This window comes from Crinia signifera, chromosome 1, assembly GCF_055691185.1.
Source record: "Crinia signifera chromosome 1, ASM5569118v1, whole genome shotgun sequence".
Taxonomy (NCBI): domain Eukaryota; kingdom Metazoa; phylum Chordata; class Amphibia; order Anura; family Myobatrachidae; genus Crinia; species Crinia signifera.
Genome location: NC_139217.1, coordinates 65,544,527 through 65,562,433, shown reverse-complemented (window position 1 = coordinate 65,562,433; position 17,907 = coordinate 65,544,527). Strand labels below are relative to the sequence as shown.

The following is a 17,907-nucleotide window of genomic DNA, read 5'->3' as shown; positions in this document are numbered from 1 at the left end:
TGCTGATCACGGACCCGCTAACAACCAGCGTGACTCCACATGGATTAGGAGCCGACGCCGGGAGCCGCCGTGAATGGCATATGTCTGCTCTCCCAAATGGGAGGTCACTCACCGTCCAAATCTGTCAGTGTAGCTCCGTGTGGTGGGGGAGCCAGTGCCGGGAGTAATCACTGTGTGAAGCAGGTGATGGTAGGGTAAGCACGGACCCGCTAACAACGAGCGTGACTCCTGATGGACAAGGAGCCGGCGCTGGGAGCCGCCGTGCAATACATCCCTCTGCTCTACCGGAATAAATGATCAATCACTGTCCAATTGCCGGTAGTACCACACAGGGGATCACAATAGGGCTCCTTCACGCATGCCGTGGTATACGCAATATCTCTAAGGGGAACCAAGGGGAAAGAGGCTGTCCCAAATATATTTAAAGGGATGGAAAATAAGTGGATGGCTCAGACACAGTTGGTGGCTGTCATTACGCGTTTCTCCGTCATGTATTTTGGCGGTTTCCTCAGAAGATTTTATTGTGCGCCCGATTATTTGGTGGGTCCTTTTCCCCCTTCCATCTGTGGGTCTTAGGACCGTGTGTTTAAAGTATCACACGGTTTCTGTGACACAGAGGCGGAGGAACGGACTATACCAATATTGTTTAGTATTTTGAAAAACGTTCTCCTAGATGACTTCTCATCACCTACAGTATGTCATAGAAAATTATGAGATTGGGTGGGGATTTGTTATATCTTCATTTCATGTGCTCTGTGCATTTTTTATAATAATAATAATAATAGGTGAGCAGTTCATATGTACAGATGGAGCAGCTCTCATCAGCTCTCATTCTATCGCCATCCGCCAGAAGGGGGCATGCATGCACGAGATACTTTTTCTGAAGAAGCCCTCCACCTCCTCCTCGCCACACCCCGCTCCCCCCCCCCGTAGCTCCCCACCGCCAAGTGAAGGGGACACGCGATGCAGTGCGTCTCCACCATCATGAGCCAGCACTGTGAATCTGGCTATTCCCAGCGCTGGCTGAGAGGCGCTACTTCTGTACTCTGCTATTTTCTCCAAACTAGTGCAAGTTCAGATTAATCTTATTGGCTACGCAGAAGACTTCAGACGGATAGTCAATTATCATTTTGAGAGCTAAACATAACAAACCCAAGTTAAAAGACAGAATACGTTTATGTTTCATGTACACCGTTTACAAATAGCCGGAAGATAATATTACGCAATATTTAAAAAAATTTGTGCATTAGACAAAGTTTGTGTAGATTGAACCTTCAGAAAGAACAGGTGTCACTATCTTAGTTTTGCTCCAAAATATCTGTATTTAGGAGTATTCTGTATTTTGGAATATCACCTCACCAAAGCGTTAGCTCCAGGATGGGTTGACATAGGGTGAGCAGGGGGCGGAAGCAAGGGTACGTCCAGCATTTTATGGACGCGCCCATGGAAACACTGGGAGTATCCCTTAGAACGCAGGTGTGTCAATGTGTGCTTGGAGTGGGCGGCTGATGTCACAAGATGTCAGTGCTCGCCCTGAATCTCATCCCAGCTCATCTCATTCGGCCAAATACCTGCATGCAAGTGTGGGTATTTGCTCAGAGGAGGGGCATGCATTCGGCAGGGGGGGGGTGTGTTTACCTGTTCGATAGGCAGCGACTATATATGCTGCCTTGTAAACAGGTCTGAATTAGGCCCATAAAGTGGCTGCCTACTGGAAGATATTCTTCCAGCAGCTGCCACTCACAAAGGGACAGGAGTGAATTGAAAGGTCTGCAGTGTGTAGGTAGAGAACTACTAAAACTACTGGCGGAGCGCTAAATATAAAAGAGTTGGATCAATTAGGTATTACAACTGATAACATTTATTGATAAAAATAATGATAAAAATAAAAATTGTGATGAAAAAATAAATAAAGAATATAATAACAGCAGTTATAAGTGTACTATGTGATTTGGTACTTATGTAATATCTGGGCTCCCATTTTCTTATGAGACCACGTCCGCTCACCACGCTTCGGGCATGGAGGCTCGCTGCACTCGCCACACTATATAAAATCAACTCCATGTGTAGTTGGATAGTAGGGGTATGAAAAAATGGGGTGCATTTAACATGGGAGCCCAGATAATACATAAGTACCTGTGATTTTTATATTAATAAAATGGACATTTAATGAGGTTGTATACTTATTTGATGGATTCCCGCTTGTTCCTATTATACTCTGTGTGGATGTCAAATGCTTAGTTCCCCAAATTGGATTCTTATTTTGTGATGAGAATACTGAGGGAATCCATATACCTTGTAGAATTTTAACACCACTGGAGGGCGTAGTCCTCAATTGCAGAGGTGTCCTCACGATTTTGTGATAATTGTATTCCAAAGTATGCAGGTGGTGGTATCCCAAATTTGTAGAAATAACAAGGTGGAACCGGACCAGGACCAAGGGGTAAAGCACAAAGAGCTTGTTTGGTGCAAAGATTCCAAAAAACAACCTCAAATGTCCAGCAGATTATAAATGGAGCAGGTGCTTCCTAACATATTTCGTTGTCCACTGACAAACTTGGTAGACAGTCAATAAATCGACAACAAAAGATAGACATACAATAGGCTGACACAAACAAAAGGTTGTTATACAATAGGTTGATAGAAAAAAGGTCAACATGCAATAGGTCAACATGTTCTACAGGTCAAGTCAAAGGTCAATGTGAGTTTTTCATGATTTTTCTTGTGTATATTTCACTTTTCAAAAGCTTCCCCCAGAGCTTCCCTCTGCTCTCCAGCACCCTCCACCAGTGTCTACCAGGCTTTCGATCACTGCTGATCAGTCAGCACAATAAGACCCCTATCCGAAGGAGCAGATACTACTCAGCACCCTTGTGTATACCTGGAGGCTGCTCAGATGAGCAGACACTAGAGAAAGTTTTGATATAATTTTTAATTAAAGTAACTGTATATTAGATCTAAATTAGGGATGAGCAATTTTGCATTGGAGGTATCTGGACATCCCCGGACACCCCCATCTGAACCACTTTCCGAGCCTGTTCGTAATTTCCTGCCCAGGAATGGAGCGTGGGTCTCGGGACCTCACGAGATCCCGCAGACAGATCTTGCGAGATCCGGACCCAATATATATGCAGGCGTGCCTTTTCCTCACTCCAGCTTAGGAGAGGAAATGTGTTGTGCTTTCCAGTCCATTGATGTGATACTGCTGCCGTTAATGTGACGGGCAGGGTTAGGGGAGGTACAGGGAGGTGGTGATAAGCGTCAGTGACCGACGAGGAGCTCCATTTGAAGGGAATGCTTACGCATCTCATGTGCACGGGTCCCCATCCAGCGGCTGATGGGGGCTGGCGGTTGGCGATCCAACCGCCAGCCCCCAGATGGAAGAGATATATTCCATTGTAATTCCTTAATCCCAGATGCTGACTGCATGTTGATGCAGTTCTCCCAGGTCTCCACCCACGCTCCACACTGCTTCTCTCGTTGTGTCCACTGCACGCTGCTCAGGTCCTAGTTTTTAAAACTGCCATCCTATCTGTCACTGCAGTGTCACTGCTAGATGTGCCAGGTGTTTGTGCTGCCCACTTGTATTGCTTTCCTGATCTTTTATTGTTTGTCCTCCATGTGCTTTAATACAAAGCACCCCATGACTTATACAACAGACTTAGCAGCACCCCTGAACTTATACAGCAGACAGAGCAACTATTTTTTTTGTGGGGGCCCAAACAAACCAAATATTTCAGCTACAGTTATGGTAGACCCTGTCGCTGAAATGGTATGTTAAACTGTTCATGTCCTGTTTATGTAAGACAATTTCATCATGCACCTCTTTTTTTGGTGGGGGTCCAAAATGAACCAATTATTTCAGCCACAGATGTGGCAGAACCTGTAACTGAAATGTATTGGTTTGTTAAACTGTGCATGTAATGTTAACCCCTTCAGTGGTGTTTTTCTTTTTTAGGGAGTGCTCCCCATTGGCCAAGTTTTTTTTGGATAGGCCCTCTAAACCCCCCCCTCCACTGCGTTTACCAGGACCTGACAGTGCCGCTGAGCACTCCATCAGTCGATTCCCAGCCCTGCCCCGGCAACCCAGCTGTGTTAGCAAGGTCACGCCGCACACAGCCTGGGGAAGAAGGCAGGGCCGAGCAGCAGGAGCTGGGCAGCGTCTGAAGCTGAGCTCAGCGCTGATCTCAGTGTTCAACTCAGTGGCACTGCCTGACAGGAAGGAGTGCAGGCAGTGGTATTCCTGAGAATTTTCTGGGTTTGCCAGTCTATGCACTGGAGCATAACCTGGAAAATTCTCGGGAGTACCGGTGAAGGGGTTAAAACAACATAAGGATGGGTGTGAGGACCCAAGAACAATTCCATCTTGCCCCTTTTTTTTTGCACTATGTCTGCCACTGCATTGCCACTCCAAGATGGGCCATGTGTTTGCGCCACCCACTAATGGAGCTTAGAATAGTCATCCAGCTACCTCGGTGCAACCTTTTGGCCTAAAAACAACATTGTGAGGTGTGAGGTGTTCAGGATAGACTGGAAATAATAATTTAAAAAAAACAAATTCTGCGATTTTATCGGTTTTTATGATTTACAAAAAAAAATACAGATCCAAAACATGAAACACAAAACTTGGAAGGGTTGTGTTTTGAAACAGTTACAGACCCAAAACACGGGCGAAGATACAAACCCAAAACACGAAATTTGCACAGTGCACACCCCTAATTTAAATAGATGTTCCTGACCTAATTCAAACTTAAAAAAAACCTACAATTTCTGTTCAGTCTTGGGGGGAATAAAATCGTCAGTTAAGGGGTTAATACTGTCTGAGGTTCTTTTACTTGCAATCAGGTAATTACTTCATTGACCGCTTTTTTCTTAACTTGTGTTAAATGCATTGTTTGAAGCAGTCAGGGTTTTTTAAACCACAACACGGTCACAGTGTTCCCAAACAGGAGTAACACAGCAAGTCCATTAAGAATCGCTGGAAACAATGGTTTTCATTTTCAGACCTGTTTTTGTGGTTTGTATTATTGATAAAATGCTAGTACAATGCACAAAATCGATGCCAGTTGGTAGGAAGCTGTAAACATCTGTAAAGACTATTTAAGGCATGCTTTTTATAAGTGCTAAATTTATAGGCAAGTAAATTAATATCTTGCGTTATTAGAAGTTGACTCATGAAAGAAAAAAATGTAGCGCTCTCTACTTTTTTTTCTCAATCCAGATATCCCAGTAGTCTCATTAGTATTTTAGTGCAGATGTAGGTTAAAAAAAATAAATGGTCCCCTATGGCAATCTAAGTGCCCTAAGGAAAATGTATTATTCACCTAAGTAAAAGAAAAACAGCATTTCTCCCTAAAACCACAAATAATTGAGTTCCTGAGCAACACAATACATTCTTCAGCATTCCCGCAGAGTTTATAAGATATATTATGAAATTGAAATACTTTAATAAATAGTATTGTTTCCTTTAAAAAATGGGTTTCCCAGTGAAATTAGTGCCCTTGAGTGTAAAGAATTACTGTGTACTGTATAATAACTGTTATTTGGTAGTTAAGAGTCACAGCAGAGTATTGTATTGTATTTAAAAAGATAGCCTGTTTGTATCAAGAAAAAAATTATAATGCTCTAGCATATAATATTTCCCACATATAATGTAATTGACCATATTTATATTCATATAGTAATATCCATCTTTTGCTTAAAAAAAAAAAAGAGGTGTAAATAGGTGTCAAAGTGATACTTGATTGGATAACTAGATTTAGATTTGGAGATTAGGGCCCTTATTCTGATCGGTGCAGACTTTTCCGAATTCTTTCGGATGGCGTTTTTTAGCCGTCTGCGCAAGCGTGGAGAACGCTACGTGCATGTGCCACGCATGGTCTCCGTACTTGTTCTCACTAATACCGTACAGAAATGTGCACCGCAAACATTCGGGCAATATGGGTGTGTTATGGGCGTCATGCGAAATGACACAGGGGCGTAGTTTCAAAGTGGGCTAAACTGGGCGGAAACATGGGCGGACACGGGGGAGTACACACATTTTGGTAGGCGTGCATTCGGACAGCACGCCGAATGCACGCAAGCAAAAAGGGAAGAAATGTGCGGTGTCCAACAGGTTACTCTTGCTTTGCGGACACCACTCGGTCATGCGCTAGGCAATCGGAACGCCTAATCAGGACGGACGCACCTCAACCAATGTCACCTGAACCCAATACAATCACATACTTTACCCATTACTTGTTAATTACACGCTTCTCACTGCTACAATTGGAAGCATTGCAGCTTAAAGGGAACTTTACATGCTGCACTTGTCACACACTTTTACACTGCAAATAATGCACACAACTTAATATTAATAATACTAATACACATGGCACTTCTGCATGTATCAATTAATACAGACATTTGGGGGGCCAACATAAAATTTATTAAAGAAACTTTGGTACAAATTTCAAAACCATAACAAAACAAATGGTACCATACCAGGACAAAAATGACATAATATAGAATAAATAGCCACAGCAGAATCATTGGGAACAAATCAGGTGGCTTCACAACAAAAGTACAGCACCAACACTTCAAGTACAGCACACAGTAATGGTAGCCGAAACAGGGCAACAGGTGAACCAAACATGACATTTGAACCGCGGGCAAAAGTGGTGACCCTGGGCACGGATTTGGACAGAGGATGCTGACACACACAGCTCAATGGAAGATTTGGGAAGACATAACAGTGGAGATTAATGGGGACACAAGTTCATTTGCGGGCACGTTTGCCCCTGGCAGGCTCCTTGCCACGTGCAGCAGCTCTTCGGCCTCGTCCACGGCCAGAGTCCGATGGTGGCTCATGTGGAGCACATGCTGGTGAGGGGGTGGATCTTTTTCCCCCTCTGGCAGCAGGGAGTGATGCTGTTGGTAATGCACCCGAAGCGGATGACATTAGGGCCCTATTGCTGTTAACTAGCTCCACCATAAGTTCATTATGGCGGAGGAGGAGGTCATTTTGCCGCAGGGCTTGATCAGCCAGCACCTGCAGGCTAGCAGCAATAGCTTGATGGCTGGTACTCATAGCTTGCTGGCTGGCACTCATAGCCTGCAGGCTCTCAGCAATACTCTGCTGACTGGTGGTCAAACCCTGCAGCACCTCCTCGGCCCTACGCACCCGCTCGAATGCCGACTCTCCCTGCTGCACAATACTATCCAGCACACGGCCCCACATGGACAATTCAGCCGCGGACAATCCCGGCGGCTGCTGCTGCACGGGCCTGCTACTGGGGCCAGGTGGCACAGACTCCACAACCTCCTCAAGAGAATCTGGACCAAGCGGTGGGGATGCTGTTGAACGAGAAATTACCAATTACCACACATTCCATGCCAAATGTAAAACATCTACTTATGGCCTGCCAAATAATTACCTTCAAGCGTAGAAGCCATCACTTCCGCTGGGGACTCGCTGTCTATAGTACTCACCCCCCGGACCTCCTCCACTGCAATGCAGCACTGGGCCATCTCTTCCAGGGGGGTGAGCTCCAGCTTTGACGGCATGGGGCCAGCCCCAGAGGTGTTGCTGTGTTCCCACCGTTGGGTCAACTTCTTCTTGAGGTTGCCTTTGAAGTTGTGCCACCTGCAATCAAAGTGTACATATTAATACATGTAACTACTCATGTTTGCTGTAGCACCCATTGCAATATGAAACATAATACAACATGTGGCTACTGACACCAAACTGACATTATATTCATTTTTCAAACCAACCCTTAGAAGATACAAAAACAGTCACCCTCCAATAACTATCAATTCAATGTCATGGCCAACATGTCTGTGCCTCCAAGCAACGTGAACACCCATTGCCCAACTCCATCTAATATTGAATGTAAACATTACTGGACTTGTACTACTCAAATGTAACACACATGTACTTGCCTCTTCTTAACATGCTCCGTCTGACGAACTTGTGGAGCCACTGCATTAATCTCCGCCGTTATCTCCTCCCAGATCTTCCATCTCCTTGTGTGTGTCAACTTGCCCGCTGGGCACTCTATTAAATCACGTGCCCGGGTCACCAGGATGTCAAGCTCCCGCGGTTCATATGCCATGTTTCTTGTGGTTGGTTCCTCTGTTGCCCCACTGCGGCCACGGGCATGGCCACTGGCACGGCCACTGCCACGGGCACTGCCACTGGCACGGGCACTGCCACTGCCACGGCCACGGCCACCGGTTGCTGTACTTGAAGTGCTGGCCTGGCTACTCTGTTGGGAAGCCACCTGCTGTGTTCCCAATGATTCTGCTGATGCTGAGGATGGCCCAGCTGCTGATTGGCCTGATGTTGATGGGCCATCTGGGTCCTCTGGGTTGAGGGGGACATAGGTGGTGTTGGCCTCCATGCGTGCCAAGAGATTCTGCACCACCTGGTCTTCCTCTGACTCTGAGCCTGGCATGTTTGCAACAAGTGTTTGCCTTTCTAGGACAACTTTAAATACTATTTCTGTAATTGGCGTTAATCAGCTGCAACCTGCGTTCCGTACGGCCGCGTCCCGTACGCCAGCGTCAACCGTGCGGCGCATACGGCCCGCCCCTTGGTGTTGAAAAATATTTCCAAAAAACCTGGCAAACAGTAAGTCTGATTTATTAGCTAAATGCTGATTCCAACACCAATGACCAAATACAACTGAGGTCAGACATGCAATGTATATTTGAATGTACTTCTGTACTGTGCACTTGTTTGCTATGTAGTACAACTGACACTACCCATTCCATATGTCAATCCAGTCCACCACTTAGCCACAAGTAATCAGTGCTAGCATCCAAATCACATGTGAAAGCACTCCAAATTCAGCCAGGATTCTAGCTACTTTTCATTCCACCTCTTTAGTATGGCCCAGTAGAAGGTAAGTGTACACATGGCACCATGGCGTAATTTTGGGAAAAGGTCTGCCACTATTTGCTATGTTTCTGTTGCATAGCTTTCATTATAAAATAGCTGTGTAGTACCTTGTTGAGTTAGGTGTAAGTGTCTAGTGATGCAGACTATTTCACCTGGTGCTTATACCCATGTTTGGTGAATGTTATAGATTATATATAATGTGTTTCCATCTTAGTTTAGACTGTGTGTTTAGGATGGGGGTGCGATGCAATGGGTTAGCCGTATGTTCGGGCGCAAACACGCTGTTAGTTTAAAAATGAACAATAAAGTTAATACCAAATATCACTCTAACCAACCAATGACAGCACATGATTGTTTGATTAGTGCCACTCCTAAAATGGCTGCCTACCAGCGTGCAGATCCCTTCTCCACTGCGGAGCTACTGGCGCTGGTGGGAGTGATGGAGCGGAGACTGGGGCAGGCAGGCCCCTTCATCTCCAATAGGGATAAGCGCCGGGCATATGTTGCGGCCCGGCGCCGCATATTCGCCCGCACTCATGTGCGGAGGACCATCGCCCAACTGGAGAGGCGATGGTCCGACCTGCGGAGGCGGGAGCCGGAGCGTCTGCAGGCTCTGAGGCGACGTCTGCAACGCTGTAAGTATTTTGGGCAAATACATATAAATGACAGTGGCCAGGATTCGGTCTGCTTCACAATTGTTAAAATGGAGAGTAACAAACAGGCAGCCAATCAGCTCCTACCTGGCATTTTACAACCACAGTCTGTGACATGACAGGAAGGATCTGATTGGCTGCGTGTTTATCACTCTACATTGTATCACTTTTGAAGGCTAGTGCATCTAGGCCAGTGAGTGTTTGCATTTTAACATTATTTAATATTAATATTACATGAGGTCAATTGGGTGTTTATGACATAGAAAAGCCATATACTATATGTGTGATATATAACACATATATAATGTGGTTATGATATGTACTTGTTAGAGTAATTTCAATGTGAAATGACACTCACCCATTTTGTTTGTTTAACCCACAGCGCGGGAGAGAGCCAGACAGGCCCGTCAGGAGGCCCAGGAGGTGCCCATTGATGAGGCCAGACAGGAGGTGGGCAATGAGGAGGACTCCCCGGAGGTGCCCATTGAGGAGGCCAGCCAGGAGGTGGGCATTGAGGAGGACTCACAGGCCCACAGTTATGTCACAGAGGAGGACACGGAGGAGGCACAGGAGGTCTGCCAGGAGGTTGAAGTGGAGGAGGAGGAGGTGCCCCTACCCCTGGACGATGTGCCACCACCTCCCAATGTGGAGGATGACGACCTGGTGGAGCTGCCTGGCAGGGGTAAGTAGACATAATGCTTCATTACTGAGTTAGGTACAGGTTGTTATGTCGCACAGCTGATTCAATTTTCCTATAATATAGTAAAGAGTAGGCCCAAAAAATGGAAAACAACAGACACACTTTGGTCTTATAGGCCCATGCTGCAAACGTGCAATCTGGATGCTCATGTAGGTGATGAGTGTTAATTTATGGATGCTCTTTGTATAGAAGCAACAATAAAACAGCAATGGAATATGGGCAGGCCTGATTTATACTGGAGTCCCATGTGGCCAGTTTGCATGGGCCCCCCTCTAGCCAGTGTGCCCGTGTTGTTGTCATGTATTTTTGAAAGGTAATATGTATGATGGATTGACCTTAGAAATAGTTTGGTGTATGGAAGCGGATTAGTGCTGCACTTTCACCTATGTGGCAAATGTGACAAGGAATCATGAAGTAATGGGAAGAGGGAGTAGCCTAGCAATTTCCTGTGGTATCTATTCTATCTATTATATCTATTCTATCTATTCTATCATGCAGTTTAGCTATTAAGCAGTAACATGCAGGTATATATCTATGGGTCAATGTGGCATGTTGTAGTGGGTGTATGTTTTGAGTTGAGTGAGGAGTCTTTGGCCAGGACAAGTGTGAGTGATCCTCAAGTGTGGTTGTGTTTTTGATATATAGATTGTGAAATGTATATATCACACAAGTGTGTGTGTGTGGTGACAGCATCATGATCATATATTTGATGACATAACATACAAGAGTGGATAAGGCTTTTTTTGTAAGTATGATTTCTCATGGTGTAGGTACTTAGGATTGACTGTACAAGGTGTACGTGAGTAGCATAATTAATGTTGTACCCCCTTTCTCATGCACACAGATTACCAGGAGCCACCCCAGGGAGTAAGAGGGGCTCTCATGAGCTTAAGGGAGGACCTGAGGCGGATGACGGCTCATGTGGAGGACCTCTGTGTCCTGCTGCTGGACGAGTGATGGTGGTCCATTTGTTTTATTTGTTTAAATAAAAGTTTGCCGTTGTTTAAGAAGTTGTCTGTGTGTTATTTTAGTATTTAACATTAAAAGTATAAAAAGCATATAAAACACAAACATGTGGATGTTTAGATATGTACACAGCAAAAGGGTAGATAACTTTTTTATCCACATAGGGAATGTTAGGGTTAATGTATAGTGCTTGTAAGTGTTTAAGGATCAATTAGCTAAATAACAGATGACCAGGAGCAACAATCTGTTCTCAAAGTGGTTTGATAATTGCATAAGTGTGTCATGTGATCTATTTGGGAACTCAGATAACAGTAGTCTTGTTGTTTGCGTAAGTACACCGCATCTGTGCGTAGTGGCCGGTTCGCGTCCGTTCTGACGCGGGAAGGCCGCGCATACGCGGTCAGACCGTGCAGAATCTGAGTGTTTCCCCCGCACACGCATGGTTTGTATGTCGTCCGTACACACGCCCTGTTCTTAAAGAGTGAGTCCGTCCAAATGCGGAGGACACGTGGGCATTTCTACGGACGATGCCCGCACGCTGCCGCACAGCGTGGCGTGCGGACCGCACCGTAAGAATTCGGGAATATCCGCACCGATCAGAATAAGGGCCTAGGTTTGTAAACCAGGCCAAACTCCAAGCTGAATTGATATGTACCTGAATGCAGTGGCGTAACTATAATAAGCGCGCCCCCTCTAGCATCCTCAAAAAGTGTCTGTTGTAAGGGGGCAGACATTTTGTTATGGTTATTTTCAAGCAGCAGCTAGGGGGAGCGCCAGGACCCGAACTGCAGACAAGGAGATTTGCGGGTCCCAGCGGCGGCATCACATTTGAGGGGGGTAAGGCAGGCTGCTGCTCCCGACCAGTGCAGCGTAACAATAGCCCCGCAGACCCCCGTGCTCACCCTTAACTCAGCGCCTCCCCGCGACCGGGCCTGCGGGGCTATTGTTACGCCACTGCCTGAACGTAAATATAAAGATGAGAGTTAAGGCCCCCATACACAATGTGATTTGGGCACGATTTCACTGGATGAATTGGGCCGTGAACACAAATCGGCACAAATTGCATGTTTATACATCCCGTCTGACCCAATGCGCCGTCCCATGCGCATCGGATCAGAGTCGGGCAGTCGGACTGGCTGCACATAAGATTTCCTAAATCTTATGTGCAGCCTCCGGGCGGGGGACACTGCGAGGGCAGTGAGAGAGGTGGGCATTAGCAGTGAGAGGGGGACGCCGGAGAGCCGGGCAGGGAGAGAGCTGGGCAGGGTCAGTGGCGTGAGGTGCTGGGGAGCTGCCGGGAGTGATCCAGGCATGGTAAGCTGTCAAAAAGGCAGCAGGCACGGGGGGGGGGGGGGGGGGGGGGCTGGAGAGCCAGGCAGGAGACACAGAGGCAGTGCGCAGGGGGCCACTGGTGAACCGGCGAGAGAAACGAGGGAGCTGGGAGCCAATCAGCAATTGGCTGAGAGAGCTCTCAGCCAATCACTGGCTGCCCATTCATTTGTATTGTTTTTTTTTTTCCTTGCAGAGTGAGTCCCTGATCCTCCTGCCCAGCTCCCTAGTTTCTGTCGCGGTTCACCGGTGCCCCCCCCCCCCCCCTTGCGCTGCCTCTGTGTCCCCTGCCCGGCTCTCCAAACCCCCCCGCCTGCTGCCTTTTTGACAGCTTACCATGCCCGGCTCTCTCCCAGCAGTTCCCCAGCATCTGCCGCCACTGACCCTCCCCATTTATCCCCCTGTCCGGCTCTCCGGTGGCCCTCAGCACTGCTGCATATTTGTCAACTTACCATGCCCGGCTCGGCTCCCCCCATGCAGCTCCCCAGCGTCCCCCGCCCGGCTCTTCCCCTGCAGCTCCCCAGCGTCCCTCACCTGCTGAACCTGCCCGCATTTCCCACTGCAGCGCCCCAAGAGTTGCATATGATAAATCGCATTGTGATTTATTATATGCAAAACTTGGCACATCAAGTGCCTAATCATGTGTGACCCCTCCCAGGGGGATGCCGGGGAAATCAGTTTTGACTTGTCCCTAGGGCAAGTCAGGCTAATGTATGGGGGCCCTTAGGTAATGAGAATCTGTCTCAAATCGGTATACGGTCATTAGATCTATAAGCATAAGGTCGACAAGCATTAGGTCGACAATACTAGGTCTATATGCATTAAGGTTGACATGCAGGAAGGTGGACATAACTGAAGGTCGACATGGGTTAGGTTGACAGGGTCATTATCAACAGGATCATTAGGTTGATATGGGGAAGGTCGACAGTCAAAAGGTGGACATGGGTTTTTTCACTTTTTTTCAGTCGACATGTGCCGACAGGCGGTATTTCATGCCATACCATCCACTAGTCATGGTGGGAGAATAAAATACTGTGCCGAGCATAGAGAGGAACCGTGCCTGAAGCATGGTGAGCGTAGCAAGCCATGCGAGGGGACGCGGTTCTATGTTTCAGTGTCCATGTTGACTGTGTAGAAATTCGGGACAAAAAAAAGTGAAAACCCCATGTCGACCTTTTGACTGTTGACCTTCCCCATGTTGACCTAATAACCCTGTCGACCTAATGACACTGTCAACCTTCAGTCATGTCGACCTTCATGCATGTAGACCTAGTGGTGTCAACCTATTGCTTGTAGACCTAGTTTCTGTCTACCCAATAACCCCATTTCCTCAAAGCTGCTGCAAGATATTTGTGCTGCTTCCAGGGTGAAGACATCTTTAATGTATACTCTAGATCAGTGGTCTCCAACCTTTTTTGGGGCGAGAGCTACTCGAGACAAAATATACTGCATGAAGAGCTTCTAAATTTTTTTTAAAAAGAAAAATGCCATTTACACATTATGCCACACACTGTAATGCCCACAACATATTATGCCACATACTGCATTGCCCCAGGCACAATATACCACACACTGCAATGTCCAATATGCTGCATACATACCTCCCAACATCAGAGGCAGAGGAGAAGGAACATCTGCGCATGCCAAAGGCACACGGCCGAAAATAGGGGGGCATGATCTACAATCATGGTACTCCTGTAAGGCCACGTCCCCCACACTTTCTGCTATAGGGACATGGCCAGCGCTATGAGATCTGCTGGCCATGCCCCTAGCCTCTCTAAGTAGACAGAGTGTGCGTGTTGTTTTGCAGTCTCCATCCTCTTTGCACCCCTCTATCACCTCTCGATTCCCCAGTCACCCTTGCATGCGTCTGTCCCCCCATTACTCCTTTACCTCCTGCACCTTTTTGTCCCCCTGCACCTCTCTGTCCCCCCGCACCTCTTCATCCCATTACCCCTGCACCTTTCTGTCCCCTCTGCACCTCTTCATTCCCCTTCCCCCTGTAGCTCTCGGTCCCCTAATCAACCTTGCATTATCAAAAACATAAAAAAGCTCCTCAAAACTTATTCAACTTTTCTAACCTGCTGGTGGGTAGCAGGTACCCAGCCTGGCAGAGGACAGCAGGCATCAGGTGGCTGGGCGGTGTGGCAGACAACAGGCAGTGTAGCAGTCAGATGAGGGAAGAAAATAGGAAGGAAGGAAAATCCTGTCTCTCTCCCGCAGTAGCTGCTGCCATGGCTGCGTCCCGCCTCATCCAGTGGAGCTCAGCTGCTTCACAAACATAGCTGTCACAGCCAGGGGCAGATCCACAAGTAATTGATAGGGGGGCACCATTAAAGTGGACGGGGTGGCATGAGGGGATTAGTGTGCCAGGGTGCATGTTCTCTGAGAGAATGGAGAGAGAGAGACAGACAGGAGAGAGAAGGAGAGCAGAGAGAAAGAAGGATAGGGAAGAGAGAGAGAGAGAGAAAGAAGGATAGGGAGGAGAGAGAGAGAAGGATAGGGAGGAGAGAGAGAGAAGGATAGGGAGGAGAGAGAGAGAGGAGAGAGAGAAGGAGAGAGAGCAGGAGAGAGAGAGGGAGAGAGAAGGAGATAGAGAGAGAAGGAGAGAGGAGAAAGAGAGAGAAAAGGAGCTAGAGAGAGGAGAAAGAGAGAGAGATAAGGAGAGAGAAGGAGAGAGGAGAGGCAGACAGAAGGAGAGAGGGAGAGAAAGAGGGTGGGGAGGAGAGAGGGAGAGAAAGAGGGATAGAGAAGAATAGGGGAAAGGGAGTGAAGGGGGCTGAAACAGGTATGTGCCTAAACCCCCCATACCAAACACCACAGCCTCCCCCTTTTCACTTAAATATATAAGCGTTGTACCTATGGCAGCAGCAGGGCGATGGTCAGGCAGCAGGCATCCCATGGAGGAGGCTGAGGCGGATCCTGTGAGTCCCATGGATGCTGCGGCTTCTGTGGAGGAGGAGGCTCTGTCGGTGGTTCGCAATGAGGCCTGGAAAAGATAGAAATTATTTGCTTCCTCTGAGGAGGAGGAAACAGACGCCAGACGTCATTTTTCACCTCTAGCGTCACGGTCTGACAGGGAGCAGTGCTACCCGGAAGTGCCGGGAGTGCTTAGCGCTGTGCTCCCTGTCAGACGCTAGAGATGAAATATGACCTCTAGCGTCTGGTCTGTTTCAGGGGAACACAGCGGCAGGGGAACGCAGTGGCAGGAGATGGGCGGGCGGTGGGAGATGGAGGGATGGCGGCGGCGAGAAATGAAGGGAGGGACAGATGGGCAGCCGCAGAGTGGTTGGGCCACCCGGATCGCCGCCGCGAGCTACTAGTAGCTCGCGAGCGACGGGTTGGCGACCACTGCTCTAGATGTAGGGAGAAATTCATTTCCGGACGATATTTCCGTTTGTCAGAAATATCTCTAGTTTTAGACAACAATAGGTAGTATTTACATTAAACCTGTTCAATGGGTGGTTTTCAATTTGTTTTCACCGGCATTTTAGCTCACTATCCCTGGGTATGGTAAGCTGAAAGTTGCAAATTCGTGACTAAACCAGACCATAAGGAGTGTGATATGTGCAAAAAAATAGATCAATGGAATATCGCTCTATGATCTCCAGTCACCTTATATGGGAAGTCGGCCATGATGTAATAATTGAATACCACCCAATGTCAGTTCCAATCTTCTGACTTTTGGAAACATTTTTTGTTGTTGGAAACAGCTTCTAATTCAACAACTTAGAGGCTGTTTCTGGCAATGCAGATATGTCTTATAAAAAAAGTTTTATGCTACGAAAACATCCGGTATGGAATAGGTCCTGGCCGATATTTCCAACTATCTGCAATATTGGCCTGGATTTAATATCCCTCATAGCCTTGCTCATCTATTGTCCATATGGCTTGTCGTGGGAAAAACTACTCGCATTACTTATATACAGTAAGTGTGCCTGGTCACAGGGCTGAACGTTCGTCTTTTGATGCAACATTCAAGCAGACATAGGGGGTATTCAATCTCGGCTGCTATTTCCACTGGTTGAAAAAGTGACTGCCGTCTATTCAATGCTACAATATGATTGAGGGTTGGCACTGGCAGGTTAATGAATTTTTGGAGTACAATTGCGAACGTACATTTATTATACCAACATTCTTACCGCTCGAAAGCAAATAGAGGTGGTGTTTGGTTGGCGGAGCTCCCAAAAAGTTCAGCAAAACAACTGAAAAAATAATTTGTCACAAGGGTGACATAGGCAGAACCAAAAAAGGTTTTTGGGGCACGCTTTTTGAATGATAATGAATGAGGAATATTAAAAATTAACTTTTAATTAAAAACTACTACTAAAATACCAGTACGTATAACATAACAATTCAATTTCAATATAAATTTTGAAAATGGTACAGTACATACAAGGAATAAAGATCACGATTTGAACATTTGGTAGCGAAGAATACTTAAGTACACTCTTGTGAGAAAATACTGAGGAATCCTTTGATGGATTCAATGTAACAGGCAAAATGGCCACTCACAAACAATATGTTACATTGGGGTGTACATGACCCATAACACAATCCCCCTTCGGATGGGTCAATACAGATAAATGAGGCGGTCTGACTTAACTGGGTTCTTAATTGGAGGAGAAAAAACAAAGTGTTAAAGGGTAGATGGCTCCCTTGGCCAAGTGTTTTCTGCAATCCGGTATGTTACAGCTCCAAGTATTCCCCGTCGGTCACCCCTACGGGTACTGGCCCGGCCAAACACTGCTTAGCTTCTGAGTTCGAAATGAGAATCAGGTGTGCCAGTGATGTATGGCCATAACTACACCATAGGATGAGAGTATGACCTGGTTGTCAGGAGGCTTATATGTGCTTCTGCTTTTTGCCGAAAAGTAACACCCTGTCCTTTGTTGCCGATGGCCTTGCAAAAAGACCAGGTGTACTACAACAAATGAGAGAGCAGCGTAGATAGTGTAGTGTAAAGTGTGGGTGCCGTGGGACCCCTCTTCTGCTACTCACCATCTATCACTTGGACATCGAATGGTGATTGAGAGTGATAGAGTTTTTCATTAAAAGTAAATTTTTAATATTCCTCATTCATTATCATTCAAAAAGCGTGCCCTAAAAACCTTTTTTGGTTCTGCCTTCGTCTATTCAATGCTGCCATTTCTGACAGCTTTGAAGGCAGATTCTGACAAAACTGATCCGACTTCAAAACAAGTTGGATCTGTTTTGTTAGAAATGGCCACGGATTATTGAATTTGTGGATGTTTTTCGACAATCCGTGGCAGTTTTTTACCAATCTGCACAGTTCCGACACTCAACAGCTGGAACATTTTGAAGGTCAAGTTACAGTCAAGCTGAGCAAAAACAACTGTCGGGAATACCGGATT

At 46.7% G+C, this 17,907-nt stretch overlaps 1 protein-coding gene and 1 pseudogene across 1 annotated transcript in view; one reads left to right on the top strand and one right to left on the bottom strand.

Annotated features, from left to right (window-relative positions):
• Nucleotides 1-11,229, top strand: part of LOC146012414 (uncharacterized) — a 39,751-nt gene extending 28,522 nt beyond the window's left edge. Inside the window, exons 2-3 of the mRNA XM_083151444.1 lie at nt 9,920-10,219; nt 11,082-11,229. Of these exons, the coding sequence (XP_083007570.1) occupies nt 9,920-10,219; nt 11,082-11,194 (413 nt within the window). The 3' untranslated portion in view covers nt 11,195-11,229. The remainder of the gene's footprint in view (nt 1-9,919; nt 10,220-11,081) is intronic.
• A 5,989-nt stretch (nt 11,230-17,218) lies between these two features.
• LOC146040903 (5S ribosomal RNA) lies at nt 17,219-17,338 on the bottom strand (annotated as a pseudogene).
• Nucleotides 17,339-17,907: the final 569 nt, after the last annotated feature.